Source organism: Typopeltis vanoorti, chromosome 14 (assembly GCF_054136105.1).
Source record: "Typopeltis vanoorti isolate ZY-2024b chromosome 14, IOZ_Tvanoo_1.0, whole genome shotgun sequence".
In the NCBI taxonomy this organism is placed as follows: domain Eukaryota; kingdom Metazoa; phylum Arthropoda; class Arachnida; order Uropygi; family Thelyphonidae; genus Typopeltis; species Typopeltis vanoorti.
The window spans coordinates 35,632,535-35,649,763 of record NC_143562.1 but is presented as its reverse complement, the minus strand read 5'-3'; the positions used below and the strand labels follow the sequence as shown (position 1 = coordinate 35,649,763).

At 36.7% G+C, this 17,229-nt stretch overlaps 1 protein-coding gene across 1 annotated transcript in view; it reads right to left on the bottom strand.

Annotated features, from left to right (window-relative positions):
• LOC150099366 (uncharacterized) overlaps window positions 1–8,558 on the bottom strand; it is a 249,318-nt gene extending 240,760 nt beyond the window's left edge. Inside the window, exon 1 of the mRNA XM_090404327.1 lies at window positions 8,431–8,558. Coding sequence (XP_090260453.1) covers window positions 8,431–8,558 — 128 coding nt within the window. The remainder of the gene's footprint in view (window positions 1–8,430) is intronic.
• Window positions 8,559–17,229: the final 8,671 nt, after the last annotated feature.

The following is a 17,229-nucleotide window of genomic DNA, read 5'->3' as shown; positions in this document are numbered from 1 at the left end:
TGCTTTTCTCGGATAATTATGGATGCTATTAGTAAAGTATAAATATAACTGGTTATTTCTTGGTATATTCAAATTCCTGTTTTGTAGAAATAATCCATATCCGTGCCTGACTTCATATAAAGGATTTTGATTGTTAAAATTGATGTAAACACATTCATTTGATACCAGATGTAACATATCTAGTACATCATACTTTATATCATATTACCACTTCAGTTTTTGCGTTGGATTAAAGAGTAACGGTGAAGAAGACTGAAACTCGTGAATCTTTTCTGTAAGATTATCGTGAAACCAGCCTTAAAGTAATACATTGAGTAATATGATTTTAACAGCATTTTTAGCTTTTACCGTAAAGTTTTCGGTAAAACAACTACAACAAAGTAGTTTTACAACTACTATAACTACGGCAAAGTTCAGATGTCACAGTAGATTGCTTTTTCAAAATGCTGGGAAATCCAGTGTCTTATCTTGCGATAATCATAACAAATTGCTTAAGTTTCTCTCCCTCTCTCTCGTTCTTTCTCTGCTTTTTTTTCGTCCCCCCCCCCCTTCACATACTCTTATGATTCTCTGGTAGCATTTTAAGATAAAAATGCACACATAAAGGATGTTCACTGTTAAATAGCATAAACTATTCAAAAAGTATCACTTATTTACTCCTGACAACTTAATTTTAATTTATACATATCTATTTTTATAAAGAGTTAACAGGGATATCAATCACATTATTCTTAGTATTGTTATGGACGACTTATTCTGAAAAATAAATGCGTAAATTTAAAATAAGCTGCCTTAGCCATACAACATAGCAAATATACGAAAAGTATTTGTCAAATCAATCTCAACTATTGCGTGTTTTTTTTTTTTTTTCGAAAATTTTTATTGTCACATTTCCATTATTCGTTTAATCTTAAATCAATGCATTTTTTTTTTCTTACTTGTTTTAATAATAAAACGAATTAGACGTCATCTTTATTCTGTCATTTTCCATACATAATAACATTGGATCGGAGCAACGGACAAGTATCCAAAGCACGCCGGGCATGTCATGTCGTGATGCGAAGGAAATTGAACAGAGCACTTTGTATATACATGAAATGTTTTCGACAAAAAAAAAAAAAGCGAAGTTTCCATACTCTACGACAGTCCTTAACTATAATCGTGTGCATGTGAGTCGGATGACCGTTATTTGCGGATAGACATATCCGATAATCAAATTAACACCTTACGGGCGCGTGCGTGGCAAGGGTGCATGCAAGCCCTAAGCTTGGCATGTCACACGCGGGCTACGCTAGCACGAAAGCCTCCGCTCACGTGGGGGCCCGATAACAAGAAACGCTGAAAGATTGTCGAAGATGGTAACGAAACATCTCCCCCCCCGGAGGGGGAAAAAAAAAGAAACGGGAAGAATTTCACACTCACTCCTCCTGGCAGTAAAATATCTTGTAATCAGTGGATATTGTCAGTTAAAGAAGTTTTGCAACGAATACTTTAAGAGCGATGTGTTGAATGTTGACATTCTGCCTGTTGTCAATAGCCTTCCTACTCAGCAGAAGCATTATCGGCTATTGATGTGTGTTGCGTGTTCTCTCTTGTGCTTCCAATACACCCGACGGCTGCCACACACACACACACACACACACACGAAAAGCAACCAACGCGTGCATAACGATATCTAAAGGAATGATGGAGAAACGAAACTAACTCACCTTTTGCTGTTTCGTCGCCGGCGTTTGGTGGCGTACATAGTCCCGAGGTGGTTCATGTTGACGGCACGCGCACACAATTTACAGACGTAACCCCAGCATCTCGTACACAACCATGTCCCGGCAGGTGTCTTTTGTGTATGTGTGTGTGTGTGTGTGTGTTTATTTGTTCTTTAACCTCTTGCAACGATGACAAAACTCCCCTCCCTCGATGCCTACGCCACGATCATTTCACACGGAGTTCAAAACACATTTCTCCAACTTTAGTTTGGATGACGATTGGTGTTGCTTTTCCACTACTAAAATGCGATCTATGTGGAGCACCACGCTAGCCGATGCGAGGTCACTGCAGCGGTGTCGGCAGGCATCCTACCGTGAGCAAGGCCGAGGCCGCATTCGCGCCCAGCAGCAGGTGAGAGGGGGAATAACGGCAGAAGGGAATTAGGCTCAAAGATACAATCATCCCCCCCCGTAATGTTTCCCCCCTCCCAGAAATTCTGACCATAGCTGCCTCATTTTCTTTTTAATATCTCAAACATAGCATGATTGATGGGTCACTTTCTACTGCAAGCAGCCCTGCGTTAGCCACACCCCCTTAGGGTATAATCCACCAATGGCAACTCAGCTTATTTGACGTATCAGAATAATGATTGCAGTGGATGTCGACGTTGCCGCAGCAGGTAGACAGGTAAAAACAAACCACCCTGGCGGCAACAGACGGGACTGAGTATGGCGACAACAGCAACCCACCGAGTGGCAAAAATTGCCGGTCAAAAGGTCTCCACTAACAGAAATGTCACCTTTGAACACCGGAACTTCTAGGAAAAGTGCGTACTGTTTATTGCGTGATAATAGGAGGTTTATCGACAGGTTAAGAGATTTTTGGTTACGGTTGAAAGGCGATTCAGAAGCGTCTGCATCTTTTGTGGGATCGCCGCGTATGATTGTCGAAGGAGACGCTTCCATTTAGAGATAAAACTCTAGCAATTATCGCTTCCTTGCAAGAGCGGCTACCTTAAAAAGAAAAAAAAAATCAGTCAAATAAATGAGAATTGATATGAACAAAAATGGCAAGGGGGAGGGTTTACTGTTGCCAGAGCGAAATGTAGATTTTCACTATGGCAACAGTAAATGTTAAGCATGTCAGTTATGCCTTGTTTTTCTAATATTCAATGTTTGTAAACATTTATTTGGCAAGAATAAAACTAATACTAAAATATCTCACAGTAATAAATATTATTAAGTGCATAAAATATTAGAAAATAATTATAATTTATTTGCCTATTTTTACTAAATATTCTGGGATTAAAAAAAAAAACATTTTGTCAAATTAACTTCTACGCTGAATATATTTTTTTCCGCCTATTATTCATTTAAATTTTTAAATTAAATATTTCGTATTTCAGATTGAAACTTTTCCGATTGTGAAAAATTAAAAGGCAAATGAATTCTTTTGAAACGAACTGATTTATACATAATTAAATATTTAAATTGGTCCTTTTCATTTACTCATGAATAAAAGATGATTTCAATACCACTAAAACATTAAGTTTCCATAATACATTAATGACAGGCATGCATAATAAATAATAAATCATGAAAATCGTTTAAAATTAATAAATCAGTGGATAAAAACATGGTGTTCACGTGAATCGCCCTACGTATATGTCTCTCAGTTCATTAAAAAAAAAAAAATGGAGGCCTCTTTTTTGTTGTAATTTTGATGTTCATTTTGAACAGCTGGAGGTCGTAATCATTGGGGAACATGAAGTGGGGGGAGGGTTATTTCAGGAAATAGGTGTAGGCGGAGTGAATGAATGAAGAAGAAGAAGAAGAAGAGAAATTAGTTTGACTGGTTTTTAGTTAGAATATTCAGGGAAAGCTTGAAGGATGGATGCTGCCTGCCTATCTGTCTTCAAATAGCTATTTAGAGCTCTGCTCTGTAACAGTTCTGTCTGTTCTCTTTGGGAATATAACATTATTATTATTATTATTATTTGCCGCTTCATCTTCGGTGTAAGCTGAAGGTGAAATGAAAATGAAGCTTTTATTTTAAGCTAGTTTTTTTTTTAAAACTGCCTACGCACTCTTGTTGAAAACTAAGACTTAAACAATGGATAATGTAGAGACTTTGACTGAAACGAAAATTGAAGGTTTCAACAAAACTTATTTCACCTACTGGAGCAGAGTAGATGTTTAAATCCAAGCACAATAATCCAAATCCAGTTGAATCCAAAACAGTAATCTGATCATGAGAAGGAGAAGGGGATGGTAAGAAAATACCATCTGGTGAATAACTGGACAGTTAGGAATAACTCAATACTTAAAGCAAATGCTTTAGCATCACTTCCTACTTTGTAGCTGAAACTGGAAAAAGAGAAATCAACTGGAATTGTGGAACATTAGAAAGGGACATAAAGGAAGACCACCTCATAAAATCGATGGATTTTATAAGGTGGGACAAGAAAATATTGAGCTTGGAAAGATCAAAGAAAGAATTCTAAATTTGAAATGCTGTAACGTGGAATGTCAGATCTCAAAAATGCAGGAGCAATACTATGTTGACAGAAGAAGCCATGTGGAGTGTACTTTGCAGTTTAAAATGGACTGCGGTTGTTGTATCTTTACAGAGTGTAGGCCTGCTCTCCTATTTCTCACTAAAGGTGAGAAATAGGAGAGTAAGCCTACACTCTGTAAAGGGAGCTTCTCCGTAGCACAATTGAGAGGGAAATGTGACATTTGCCTTTTTGTTGGAAAGAGTTGGGTTTGAATGTGGTCTAGAATTCAAGAATTTCGAGGGTTTTTCAACTGAAGGTGAGTTATCCGGGATTACGTTTTAAGAGATAAATAGGTGACAGAATACATGCAATTAACAGACTAAATATAAGCCTCATAGTATTTCTTTGATGATAATTCCAACCAACCTAACTCAACTCTGTAAGGATTGGATTTGCATTTTTTATGTTTTATTGGAGGTTTATATATATATATATATATATATATATCCGCACTATAGATTCTTGGACATGTCTCTATTGAGAAAGCACTCAGCTATGGCATGCCTCTGCCATGGCATTTCTCAGCCATGGCCTCCATAGCCGCCTCCTGCACACACACACACACACACACACACACACACACACACACACACACACACACACACACACTTGCACTTCCTCCAGCAGTTTGGCAGAAGCTGAAGATATAGATCAGATTATTAAGGTAAGGATATTAAACATGATATTAAATTTAAAGATGATGCTATGCTCTTAAAATTATTTAATTAAATTAGCCAATTCATGTAAGAAATTGGTGTGGAATTAGCAGTAAAAAGACAAAAAGTATGAAAATAAGTAGGAATATAGAAACCGTCAATCAATGCACACTCAATGGATGTCTTTTAATAATTTAAGCACGATTTTCACAACAGCGGCAAAGTGTGGAAATAAATCGAATAAAACAAAGCTAATATAGTGAATAAAGGTGAATAAATCTGTATTGAACAAGAGGGATAGAGAAGTAAGTAAAAAAAAAAAAAGAAAAATTTTAACTTGTGGATCTGAGAATCGAGTTAAAAATAGTACATCTGAGTAAAATTAGGGGATCAAACAGAATATCATTAAAAAGGAAAAAATATTAGAAAGCAGTTTTACATTATTAGCATTCAGGAATCTGTAAATCTAGCTAATGTAGCGTGGAGAGTTTCCTTAAACAAATGAAAGAGGAAAGGTTAGCAAAAGAGATGTTTGTGACAAAAACAGTAGGAAAAAGATCCTGGAATTATTATGCATACACGTTTCGGGCTTGAAAGAAAAAAAAAAAAAACACGGAGATTTCATCCATAGTCTATTGTCAGATGGCAATAATCTTAATCTCTCTCTCTCTCTCCAGTATGGCTGGCACAAACTTTAAAAAAAATCTAGCTTTGACACCGAAGAAAAACTGAAAAACTGAATATTTTATTCAAAAAACAGCATTTTACAATTCAATTATAAAAAAGTGACTTTCTCAGAACATCTCGATACTGTAATCACGAGGATGCCATAATTGCCTTTCAATCGAAAAGAACCGAGTTCCAATCACGTCTGTGATACCAGAAACGGTTATAGACTTTACAGACGAAGGTAAGTCACATGGATTCAAATGGAGATGGCAGGGTTCTTCTTCCCAGATATAACACGCTAGCGTCTTAGCCTTAGTTGCTTCGGCTGTATTCCAGCTAACTCAACTCTTTTCGCAGAGTTTCTGTCAGTATTCCTAATTTTATCTCCTTCCTTATCTCTCTGCATAATAAAATAGTTTTGTTTGACAAAGTTGAATATGTTTTATTGGCAATAATAGGTTTGGCTCGTCTATCAGATAGTTGACACTATTATTAGAGTAAGGACTGAATGGTGTGGTCACCATTGTTGCTGACCAAGCACCCTCGTTCATGTGACGATATTTCCAGCAATGATTAATATAACATGATATATCTCGGTTCCACTGAGCATCTTTGAGATATGAAGGAACAACATGTTCGTGACTGGAATCTACTGGCAGAAAATCCGATGGTTCTGTAGAAATTCATCATATGCACCTAAGATAGGATATCTGTGGAGTATTTACAGAACTTGTCTATTCCATGTCCCGTTCTAGGCTTATATAAGCTGTTTTGAAGTCTCGCTTCGCACGTATTAGGTGGGCATCTCAATTGAACTAGCCACTCGGATTGCATTATGTATGGTCTTTCTAACATGTTGAGTCACCTGGTGTCGATTCTTCCCTTTGCCTTTAATGCACCAGATGTCTCTTATTCGTCACAAATTTCTAATAAGAGCGCTACTCTTGTTCATACGTTAATCCAAATAGCACTTCAATTTCTGTGTCACATTATTCATTGTGACTCCTTCTGAGTATCATATACTTCTAATCATTTTCATATGCCTTCTCTTGCCATCTTGAGTGCTGAATTATGTATTTTTTAAGTTAAGGGAGTTCAAGCATCGGATCTCACATATTAAGATCTTCAGTATCATTGATACGAAAATCTACATAAGCATCGGTTTATATTTTAATATATTATATATGAATTTGCCATGTAAAAATAGTGAAAAGTACTTGAAACATTGAAATCAAATTTTAAATACCATACGTTCAAAATCTGGCATTGTTATCACAGTCATAAACAGTTTCTCACGGAGCAATGCTGTGTCTTATAATAATGCTCTTCTTTATTTGCTCATAAAATCAGTTGTAGAGATTATGCTCAGGTGTGTGTAGTTTCACATTTATTTCTTCCACAAACAGTTGAGATTGCTTAAATTGTCTCGGTCATGACTCCCATATTAGATTCGTTTAAGTTTTTTTCTCCCTTTCTGAATTAGCAGTTAATATTTATTATTATTATTATTATTATTACCTGATACTTCCACATAATAATAATAATAATTTTGCACGCACTTATTTATATTATATTATTTATTTCCTTTGATCTATATTTCCTTTAAATATCTTGCTTATCTCTGGTTTAACTGGACAATGACAACACTGCGAGTGGAGATTAGTTATATCACGTATACATCTCTCGTGGTCACCTCACCCACGAACTTAACCTTTTTATTATATAGGAAGATATTATTTATTTCTTCGAAGCACAAACACCTGTGTGTGTGTGTGTGTGTGTGTGTGTGTAGTAATGGCTAATGAAGTGTACTGTTATTAACTGTGTTTAAAAAAAAAAAGTCTTGTTTTTATCTTATCATTACATGGCGTTGGTCATGAATTTTTTTTTTTTTTTTTTCAGAATGAGTTATTAATGTTTAATTCTTTATTTTCATACTCAAACACTTTCCGGGAAATTAATGTAAATTGTTTATGCAAAGGACGAATTGATCGTTTGGCAGAAACAGCATTTGTGTTTGTTGCCGTTCCGAATCACGTGATCAGGCATATTTTCCTCATATTTCCACTGGTTGTCAAAAAAGATGAAAAAAGCCTTGGTATATATGTCAAGGTCTGTATTTTTTTTATTCCCATTGTTATGTTGCTTCGTAATGTTAATATCTTAATATTGTAATTTCTTTCCATGAAAGTGAACCATTAATTTATTTTTTATTATTTATTTATCTATTTGTAGATGTCAATCAAAATTCTATATCAAATAAGAATATTGACTAGCACTTATGATACGCACTTAAAGCCAAAATTATGTTATGATCGTTTAAGTCAAAAGGAAAAAGAAACAGTAGACATATTGAGAGATTGTTGAATCAAAAATAGTAAGGGTGCTATGAAGACTTTGATTTTTCCTGTTTATATTTTAGTCTTAATGATTCTTTGTTTACTTCCAGTTTTATTAACATGGATATCTTTCAGTCTTCGTTGTGCGTATTTTTTTCTTTTTTTTCCCCGATAATTTTTTCTTTCTCTCATAATTTTTAAACTGGGTATGAACTTCTTTTTTTACTTAGCTTATAAACTATGCCGAGATAAGATCAAAAGCTTGAGTGAAATGGAATATCTCCCATTCTTAAAACGAGCACATGAATCGAACATTAAAACTTAACTCATTGTCAAAGTGCATTAGGGAAGAACTTGAATGTGCTCTCTCTCTCTCTCTCTCTCTCTCTCTCTCTCTCTCTCTCTCTCTCTCTCTCTCTCTCTCACTACCCTCCAACACACAGCAATCGTAATGGCACAGTTCGATAGAGGGGAGATCATTTTTACCGAAGTCATTACTCACCAGTTCACTATTAAGTCAGCTGCAGGGAAATGACAGACGCGTTCATCTTCAGTTACAACCAACCTAACAAATGGCAGCTCAGAGGACCAGCCAAGAAACTCATACACCCAACTGCCATTAACAGCCATGTTAAAAGATCTGTTCAGAGATCGCTTTAATTCTTCTGATTCCAGGAGCGAGAGAAGAGGTCAAGGTTTTGCAGGTGGGGAGTATCATTACTCCAGTCATTACCCATAGTGATAAAGGTTAGTAATTTTTTTTCCCCTTATCCGTATCTTTTGAACTCTGAGAAATTGAACACAAGGTGACCAGTGCAGGAAGAAAAATGGTTGAAATATGAGAATCTTATATTTGACCGCCGAAGGTAATCAGGATTCATTCAATACCCTCCAGTTCAAAGAAAACAAACTCAAAAGAAAGCGGTAAGTTACTCCAGCTCTATCGGAATATGTGTAATATTGTTATTGTATTGGTGATAGTGATACAGCCTCTATGATTTTCCTTATCGTTCTACTGTAAACTAGACATTTTTTTAGGAGAGGTTGCTCTCCTTATCCTCTGTAAATAAATTTTTCGTCTTTGATTACCATTAATTATCTTAACCGATCAAATTATAGGATCGTTTTACGCATGGGTGAACATCGTTCGAGCATTATGCAGTTTAGTGTACTGATAATCTATAACGTGAAAATCAAAGTGGCAAAAATATTTTGAAAATATCGAAAAGTACTTTATCTCATGGTTGGTCCGTTCAAAATAAATGCATTTTATGCTACTCAAAGGTTATATAGGCAGACCACAACTCACTTCCTCCAAATGTTCAGGACAATACTTTGTGACTATGCGGCGCACTGTTGGGTTGCCAACAGTGTGCCAAATCGTACTTCACTAGGAACGTATAAATATACGTCCAAAGCACAAACAGCAGATGATGTTACTGGTTTTCAGAAGGTTTTCTTCTTCTACTGGTTTTCTTCTTCTACAGGCAAAAACCACATTAACGACATGTTTAAATTATACCGATCCAAGCGTTTAAGGAGGCAGTTAACAGAACCTGGTAGTGTCAAGAAAATAACAATATTAATAAAAGAAACGTTCGAAAAGAGATTATAGTCTGGCCTCTTTTATCGTAGATTGCTTTGAATAGGATTTCCAGTTGGTATTGTTCAGTGTGATTTCTGATTGAATTTGAGGAGAAGGAATGTACAGGTAGTATAAGTAATTTGATTACATCCCAAGAGAATACCGCAAACTTTGGCTTTTTACGAATCGCACTCTTTCTCTGATACTGAATGATGTAAGTATCATATACAAGTGCTCGGGGCGAAAAAAATACTCATGCTATATGCTGTCAAAAAGTTTCTTATAGTGAAGACATTGATTTTCATTTTGAATGTTAACAGCGTGGGTGAGATCCCTGATTAAATATAGATTATCGTGTATTGATCTTTTTGGTCAATAACAAGAAGAAAACTGGCTTCAGACAAATTATCATGACCTTGCAAATCATTTTCCACTCTGTATTGCTAGGGAGATTAGTTTCCAATTTTGAATATTTGTCTTACCTCTCATTGTTGATTCAACTGAAGTTGAGTTAGCCGTTCTCATAGGAAGGTAGAAGAGTTTCTTCTCGCGGAAATTCGGAATTTTAATATAGTAAAACATGCAAACCGGCTAAAGAATACATGAAATTAATAGATTCCATACACTGGCATCATAGCCTAAATTGTTTCTGCCGTAATGCCAGTGATCCCAACTCTAAAAAATGATAAGTTCTTCTAAGCTTTTATGAACTACGCAATTCTCTCTTGGCTTCTCTATGGATTATTTTTAATGGTCTATAGGGAGACTTCCTGTCGGGCAGTGTTGCTTAGTCTTCTGTGATGTGTCACCATATAATTCGATAGCTGAGATGTTGGTGGCTCGATGATATTTTCCTTCAAGTGTGGAAAAAGTACTTGATGGAATCATATGATGGGTTTATTTTTGGCAAATATTGTAAATATACTTCTGTTTACTAGATGTTATTTGAACTTACGGCCGAAGAACAAAAGGGCCAGTGAATAATGTATTTAACCTGCATGTGTTCTTCTAGCCGTTTTTTCCTGTTTTGCGGAAGGAAAAATCTCTGAGTTTCCGTGAGAAACATCCTACCACTTCCTTATGCGTGCGGCTAAGAATTGCTTGGAGGAATGCTGATATTCATAATCTCTCCTCTAGGAAATATTGGGACTCCTATTCGGGTATCTAATCGCGATGTATCTCTGCTTGTTCTGGTAAATGTAGAGTTTTGTGAAAGATTTAGTTGAAATTTTACATTGGAACACTGTCTTCATGGATATGTCATATCTTTCACTTGAATGAATTTGGAATCAAAGCCAGAACTCTGTCAAGCTCCGTTGAAAGGTTTCTGCGTACAACTTCCCGAATAACCCTTGTGTTCAAGTGGCGTGGTACAGAACTGTCTCCGTAATTGGTCGTAAATGGTTGCAAAGTTGTACAGAATGAGAAATCACAATATACGCTCTTCAGATCAGATATTTATGTATAGACAATGTTATTTGCCAGACTGTATCATCTGTTGGTTAAATATAGTGGCTATGGTGTCGAGATACTTCTCCTGGTATGCACTAGGACCACTCGTTGTCCTCTCCAGAAACTGAATCTCGAATATATATCGAATTCTGGAAATTTTACGTTTCTCATACTGTGTGATTTTATGGAAACAACCCCAGTCCAATATGTTATTCCTTTCACCATGTCATAAAGCAAGATATCATTTACATGATAATGCACTATGTCACAATCCAGGAAATCGTTAACACATTATAATGCAAGGTCTCTGGCGAAATGGTTCTAAGGAAATAGTGGAGAACAAAACCAAAAACAGACACTGACTGTCATTTGGTCCGATAAATGGACCCAAAATACTTGGGTCCATTTATCAACACAGGAAAGGTTTTTACCCAGCGGGTACCATCTATAACTGCCACAGAGGTGGACAATCTACATTGAAGCTTATGAAACACACTGGTGGCTGCATAATTTTTGCAATGCAGTGTATATCTGTAATGAACAGGTTATTTTATTTCGCTGTTTCGGTTATTATTCAACCCAGTTGTGTTATGTATTCATTTAGATTCTGTGCGTCGAGTTGATTTTATGTTATCATATATCAATTTTATATTGTTCCGATTTTTGACAGATATTTTATTGCTTACGCAACTTGTAAATGCCAATGATTGAAATGTCATCTCTCACACTCATTTTCACGGCAATTATAATGTGGAAAAATACAATCTATCCATGCGAGTACTCAAAGCAGCATGACACAGTTGCAAAATCTTCATTACAGGACCGAACGTAAAGTTTACGTAATCAGTCTTTCCTTTCAGCGAATAATCCTGCTACCAATTTGTTCAGCTAAATAGCATCCAATAAACATCCAAGTGCAAAGGGTTGGTTGAAGGCACTGCCGAGGCTACAGTGTAAAGAATGCTCTGTAGGGGAGATATGCTCACAAGATGTTCATCCCCATACTGCGTAGCTTTACATTTTAATTAACTCTTCACAAACGCCAACGATAAAAGGCAATATAAATAATTACAGTAACACTGCAGATCGGGAAAAAAAACTTCCGCAAAAAATAACAACCATCCAAGAAGAAAATCCACACAGAAAACACTTCCACATCCACTTTATATCACCGCCTTAACACAGGCATTAACGACCACTTAAAAGCATTTAAACGTAGCTTTCAATGTCTTAACAGAAGCATAGCTTGCACACCACAACAAGCACTGTTCGCTCCAATTACTCTGAATAATTCCTTTCGTCAACAGAGTGGCTAAATGTTTCTATTCGTCAGATCCAACACCCCCATGCCAGAGAAGGTCAAATTCAGATTCTCCTCGTTTTAATTATCTCTGGCGCTAAACGTCTTTTCTCCATTCGATTCATAAATTTGCTGCCTTTATCACGCTTCAAATTCTATAATTACCCCGATTTATGCAAATTCTTATCTCTAAAGTTCAATTTTCTGCAGTCTATTTACCCATAAGATCATCTTTTTGGGAACTTTGAAGTTCATAATTCCAATTAGCTTTCATTTTTCAGTTCCACTGATCGTGCTGGAAGAAATGCCAAAATATTTCCTATAAGCAATAAACTCAAAACCAAAATTTCCAATTAATAATAATAATAACACCAGTAATACGGTAGTTACAAGCCTTTAAGGGCCCCCACAGCTGCTCAGATTGGTTTTGGTAACCATAATTTTAGGATAACATGGGTAGTCATATTTTCTCTGTGTAAATTGTATGTATTCTACTGGCCAATTCGCTAGTTGGGAACAAAAAAGTCTACTTTCCGGAAAGAAAAAAAAACTTCCATATGGATCTGCTAACTCACCTTAAACTGAAAAGACCTGTTAAAGATTGTTCGCTTCTCAAACAGGATTTGAACCATATCTTTCCAACCGAAGGGCTTCGTCGAAACTGACTGAGCTATGAAGACTTTCAAATTGTTTACATAAATCTTTGCCATCGTTCGAACCAGAATTCTACGGTTGATGCCAAATAAAATTACATTAAATGGAATGACTCCATGATTTCTACTCTTCCTTCCCAATGTCTGATTCTTGCTTTCATACTCTGTTCCAAATAACTACTGTGACCGATAATCGTGTATAAGCGTGCCAAGATCGCCCAAGCAAAAAAAATCAGCGTAGCAAAGTATCTTGAGACAACTACTCTCGTCTCACATTCAGTGTGTATTACGACTCGCAACGGGGAATCAAATCCAAATCCGACAACGTGAGGGCTAAACACAGAAGAGAGCATGACAACTGCGCAAATGGTATGTAATATCTTCCTATGCCTAGTGAAGGCCACTGGGCTCAATGGACTGTTCCAAAAGCAACATACTGTGTGCTTTCTCCAGAAATATATTCATCTGGAACATCTTGAAACTTTGAATACTCTGGACACCAGCAAGTGAATTATTCAACTACCCACTCTATAGAATAAATACGTCTGTATTCAGCTTATTCCAAAAACAAAGAAGATAAAATTAGCCATGAAGCTATCCTCTCATCATTCCCACCTCATTTCTCTAAAAAATGATGGAGAAAGTCATCAATAGCCAACCTTTCACCACCTGGACGCACGCCAATTAATTGGTGATCATGTATAGATTTCGCCATAGTCGAAGATTTCCTCATCAAATTTACTGTCTCCTTACTCAGGGGGCGAATAGATTTGGAGAAATTTATGTGCTCTCCCTTGACAGTTCAAGAACATTTGACCGAATATGGCACAGACGCCTGCTAAGTAAACCACCACCTTTTGGTCGTCCCACCCTTTTAATATTGCGGTTAGTTTCCTCTCCCATCGTTCACACCTATTCCCCCCCCCCAATACATAAATGACCTTCTCTCAATGACCTCAATTCCTGTCCGTAGTTTTGCCGATAATTGTACACACCATTCCTCCTATTTATTTGACAAACCTTGTATTGCTTGATCTTTTCTACGCTTTAAGATCCTTCATAATCAATGCCGGAACGGAGTGAGAACATCCTCTTCAACTTCAATATTCCAAAACAGTCTTATTTCTCAAAAAAAAAAAAAAAAATGAAAGAAAAAAAAACTCTCTTCACTTTCCTTTACTTTTGATAATACTCATGCTGTGATAATATCATACTATGCTTTGCTGTGCAATAATCTAAAAGAACTCTAGAGAAACTTAACGACACTTGCCACCCGTCTAGGCGCGTACTTTCCACTTATTTGTGTAGTGTGTCAAGTATTTTTGACTATTCTACTTTCAACATAACCATCCTCGTCCAAAAAACTTCATAGTGTGATGATGCAAATATAAAACATCCCCACCACAACTCCTTATTCGCTTTTCTAATCGAAAAAGGATTATACTGTAGTGCGATTCTCTTCTCCATGTCACAGGCATCCCACTGTCTACGTAACCAGGCACGATGTTCTTCCCATTAATATGGTCTGCCTGTTTCATAAGCAGCTGCTCTCAGAAACCGAGACGACACAGTTCTTTCTGTGGTTTTTAAATCATAAAAAACACTTATTAATGTAAATATATGTGACTTTCTTTTAAGTCACTCAACAAGGGTCGAAAAATTACATAAAATGAAATAACTTAATTTTATTTAAATAAATTGAGAAAGGAAAAACAACTAAAAGTCATTAATAAATTATAACTGCAAGACCCAGGCTTGAATTGTCCTAATTAAGAAGTTTCGAATCTCGTTGACGTCATCTGTTCGCAGTCTCCTCAGGAAGCCATGAGACTATATATTTATAGCACCGCGAAGGTACTGAACTCTGTGTAACATATTCTGTTGTTGTTGTTGTTGTTTTAATTATTAAATAGATTAGTGCGTGCTGCTGATATACGTTTATTTGTTTTCTATGGTTACTTATAAATAAAACAACAGAATCTTGGAGATAATCCTTTTTGTGAAAAGAAAAAAAAAGGGTATTTTTAAATTCGTATTTTTATAATAGCCTTTAGAGATAATAAGTGCTCTCATTATTCCAAATTCACATTCAGATGCATATTTGTTGTGTAGTTAATTTGCTACATAATAAACGGAAATGGTTGTAGCGATTTATCCATGTGTGATGCTATCAATAACAGCTGGTCAGAGCACTTGTTACAACTTCAAACAGTGGTCATTAAATGCTATATATAGAAACGATAAGCCTTCTAGACCAGCTTCAAGATATCATCGGTATTTTCAAGCAGCATATTTATAACTTTTTTATCTCTGTCTCTCCATCTTTCTCTTCTGTTGTTGCACCATTAAAAAATAACGAAAGCTTTTCCTAAACAGACTAACAAACACATTCACCTGAAATGTCATGCGCCCAGCAACTTCTACGTATGCCAATAGGACATTAATTACTTTTTTTTTTCTTTAAATCACTCTTAGCGTTTCCGTTAGCAGCCTTGCGACTGCGATAATTGGCCCATTGCTGACCCCCAATTAACCCCTCTTCTTACTAAAGCCGTCCTTTTATGAATGAACTAACTGCTGTAGAGCGGATTGGCCAGGGGCCAAGCCTTGGGGAGTCAAGTGTGCTTAAAATGACGGGCGCGGCCACTGTGGAGACGCAATGACAGACGCGGACGGAGGTAATACATGGTAATTGGTATCCAAACTACACCCTGCTTCGGGTAATGCATTGTTTTCTCCTAGCTGAGGCAAGAAAACTTAGATCTTATCTGCTTTATTGGGATTTGATAGACTTCCGGACTGCTTAATGTGTTGGACAGCCATCGCTAGTCACAATTTAGGTTTAAAGAAAAGGCAAAAATCATAAACACAGAGTGCAGTTGTCACTGGCATCCAACTGACTTCCCTTGACCTCTTGAGATAATGTATCCAGGGTGATACGTCGCTTAGTAAATGACAAAACAAAAAAGATTCTGATGGATGGGATACCTCCGTGTAGTTTTTATAATTCACACAGCTTTTAATTCGAAAAATAAAAATAATGGGAAAATATTTAATGAGCTAACCCAGACTTTTTTTTTAGGTGAAAAGTAGTTATATATTGTATTCCAATAGCTGATTGTTAAGTACAAGGCACAGCCAGGTAATCTTATTGCATCATAACAAATGCATCCTGTTCGGGATAATTATGATCGAAAATTTCAACCCAAAATACAATTAATATAAATGGAATTAAATTGTTTAAGTCGGGTCTAGTCGTGTTAGATATTCTTCGAAGGAGATATGATGTGTAACTGACTGGAAATGTGATTATTTAATAAATTATAATGGACGTCATGCATTGGAGTGCACTCACGCATGTACACACACAATTATGTAAAATAATGATCTTCTCTCTCTCTCTCTCTCTCTCTCTCTATCTGTCTGTCTATCATCTCCAAACGAACCAGCATAATAGAGCCACATCAAAAAATTACCCTATCAGCATATGCCGATGACGTCACTGCAATAGTCCGAAATGAAGAAGAAATGACAGTAACCGAGGAAGTACACACACTATATGCACAAGCCTCAGGGGCCAAATTAAATTCTGCAAAACCACGGGCTTGTGGTCAGGCAGATGGGAGTCTAGAAATGATTCTCCGATCGAATGTACCTGGTCAAGCGAAGGACAAAGATACTTAGGTGTGCACATTGGCAACACCAAAATATATAACACACTGAACTGGACACAGCTGCACAACCGTTTTAAACAGGTGCTAGGTAAATGGAACAGTTCGTTCCATGTCTTCACTTAGAGGAAGAGTGCTAATAGTTAACCAGGTGGCTGCGAGTGTCTTATGGCATACCCTCAAAGTACTCACACCTCCTGAAGAATTTCTCTACCACATTCAAAAGGAAATCAAACGTTTCCTCTGGAACAAAACTCACTGGACAACATACCCTCAACTCTTCAAGCCACTCAGCAAGGGAGGTTGAGGCCTGATTTCCCTTGAAAACAAGATTAGATCCTTCAGGATAATCCTCCTCCTAAAGACGCTTCAATGCAATCACACTTATGTACCACCTTCAATTACATCACGAAATCATCCACCAGAGGACTTACACTTTCCACAGTCCTCTGAATGGCCAGTCCTGCACCATCTCCTCCTAAACTACCTCATTTTTATAAAGATGCTCTACAGCGGTGGAAAAACACAGAACTTCATCACACACTTACAGGATCAACAGAGTCAGCTGTACTTACAGAACCACTATTTTCGAACAGAAACATAACAAGTCTCACAACCGGCCAGTCCTTTCTTTTCCCTA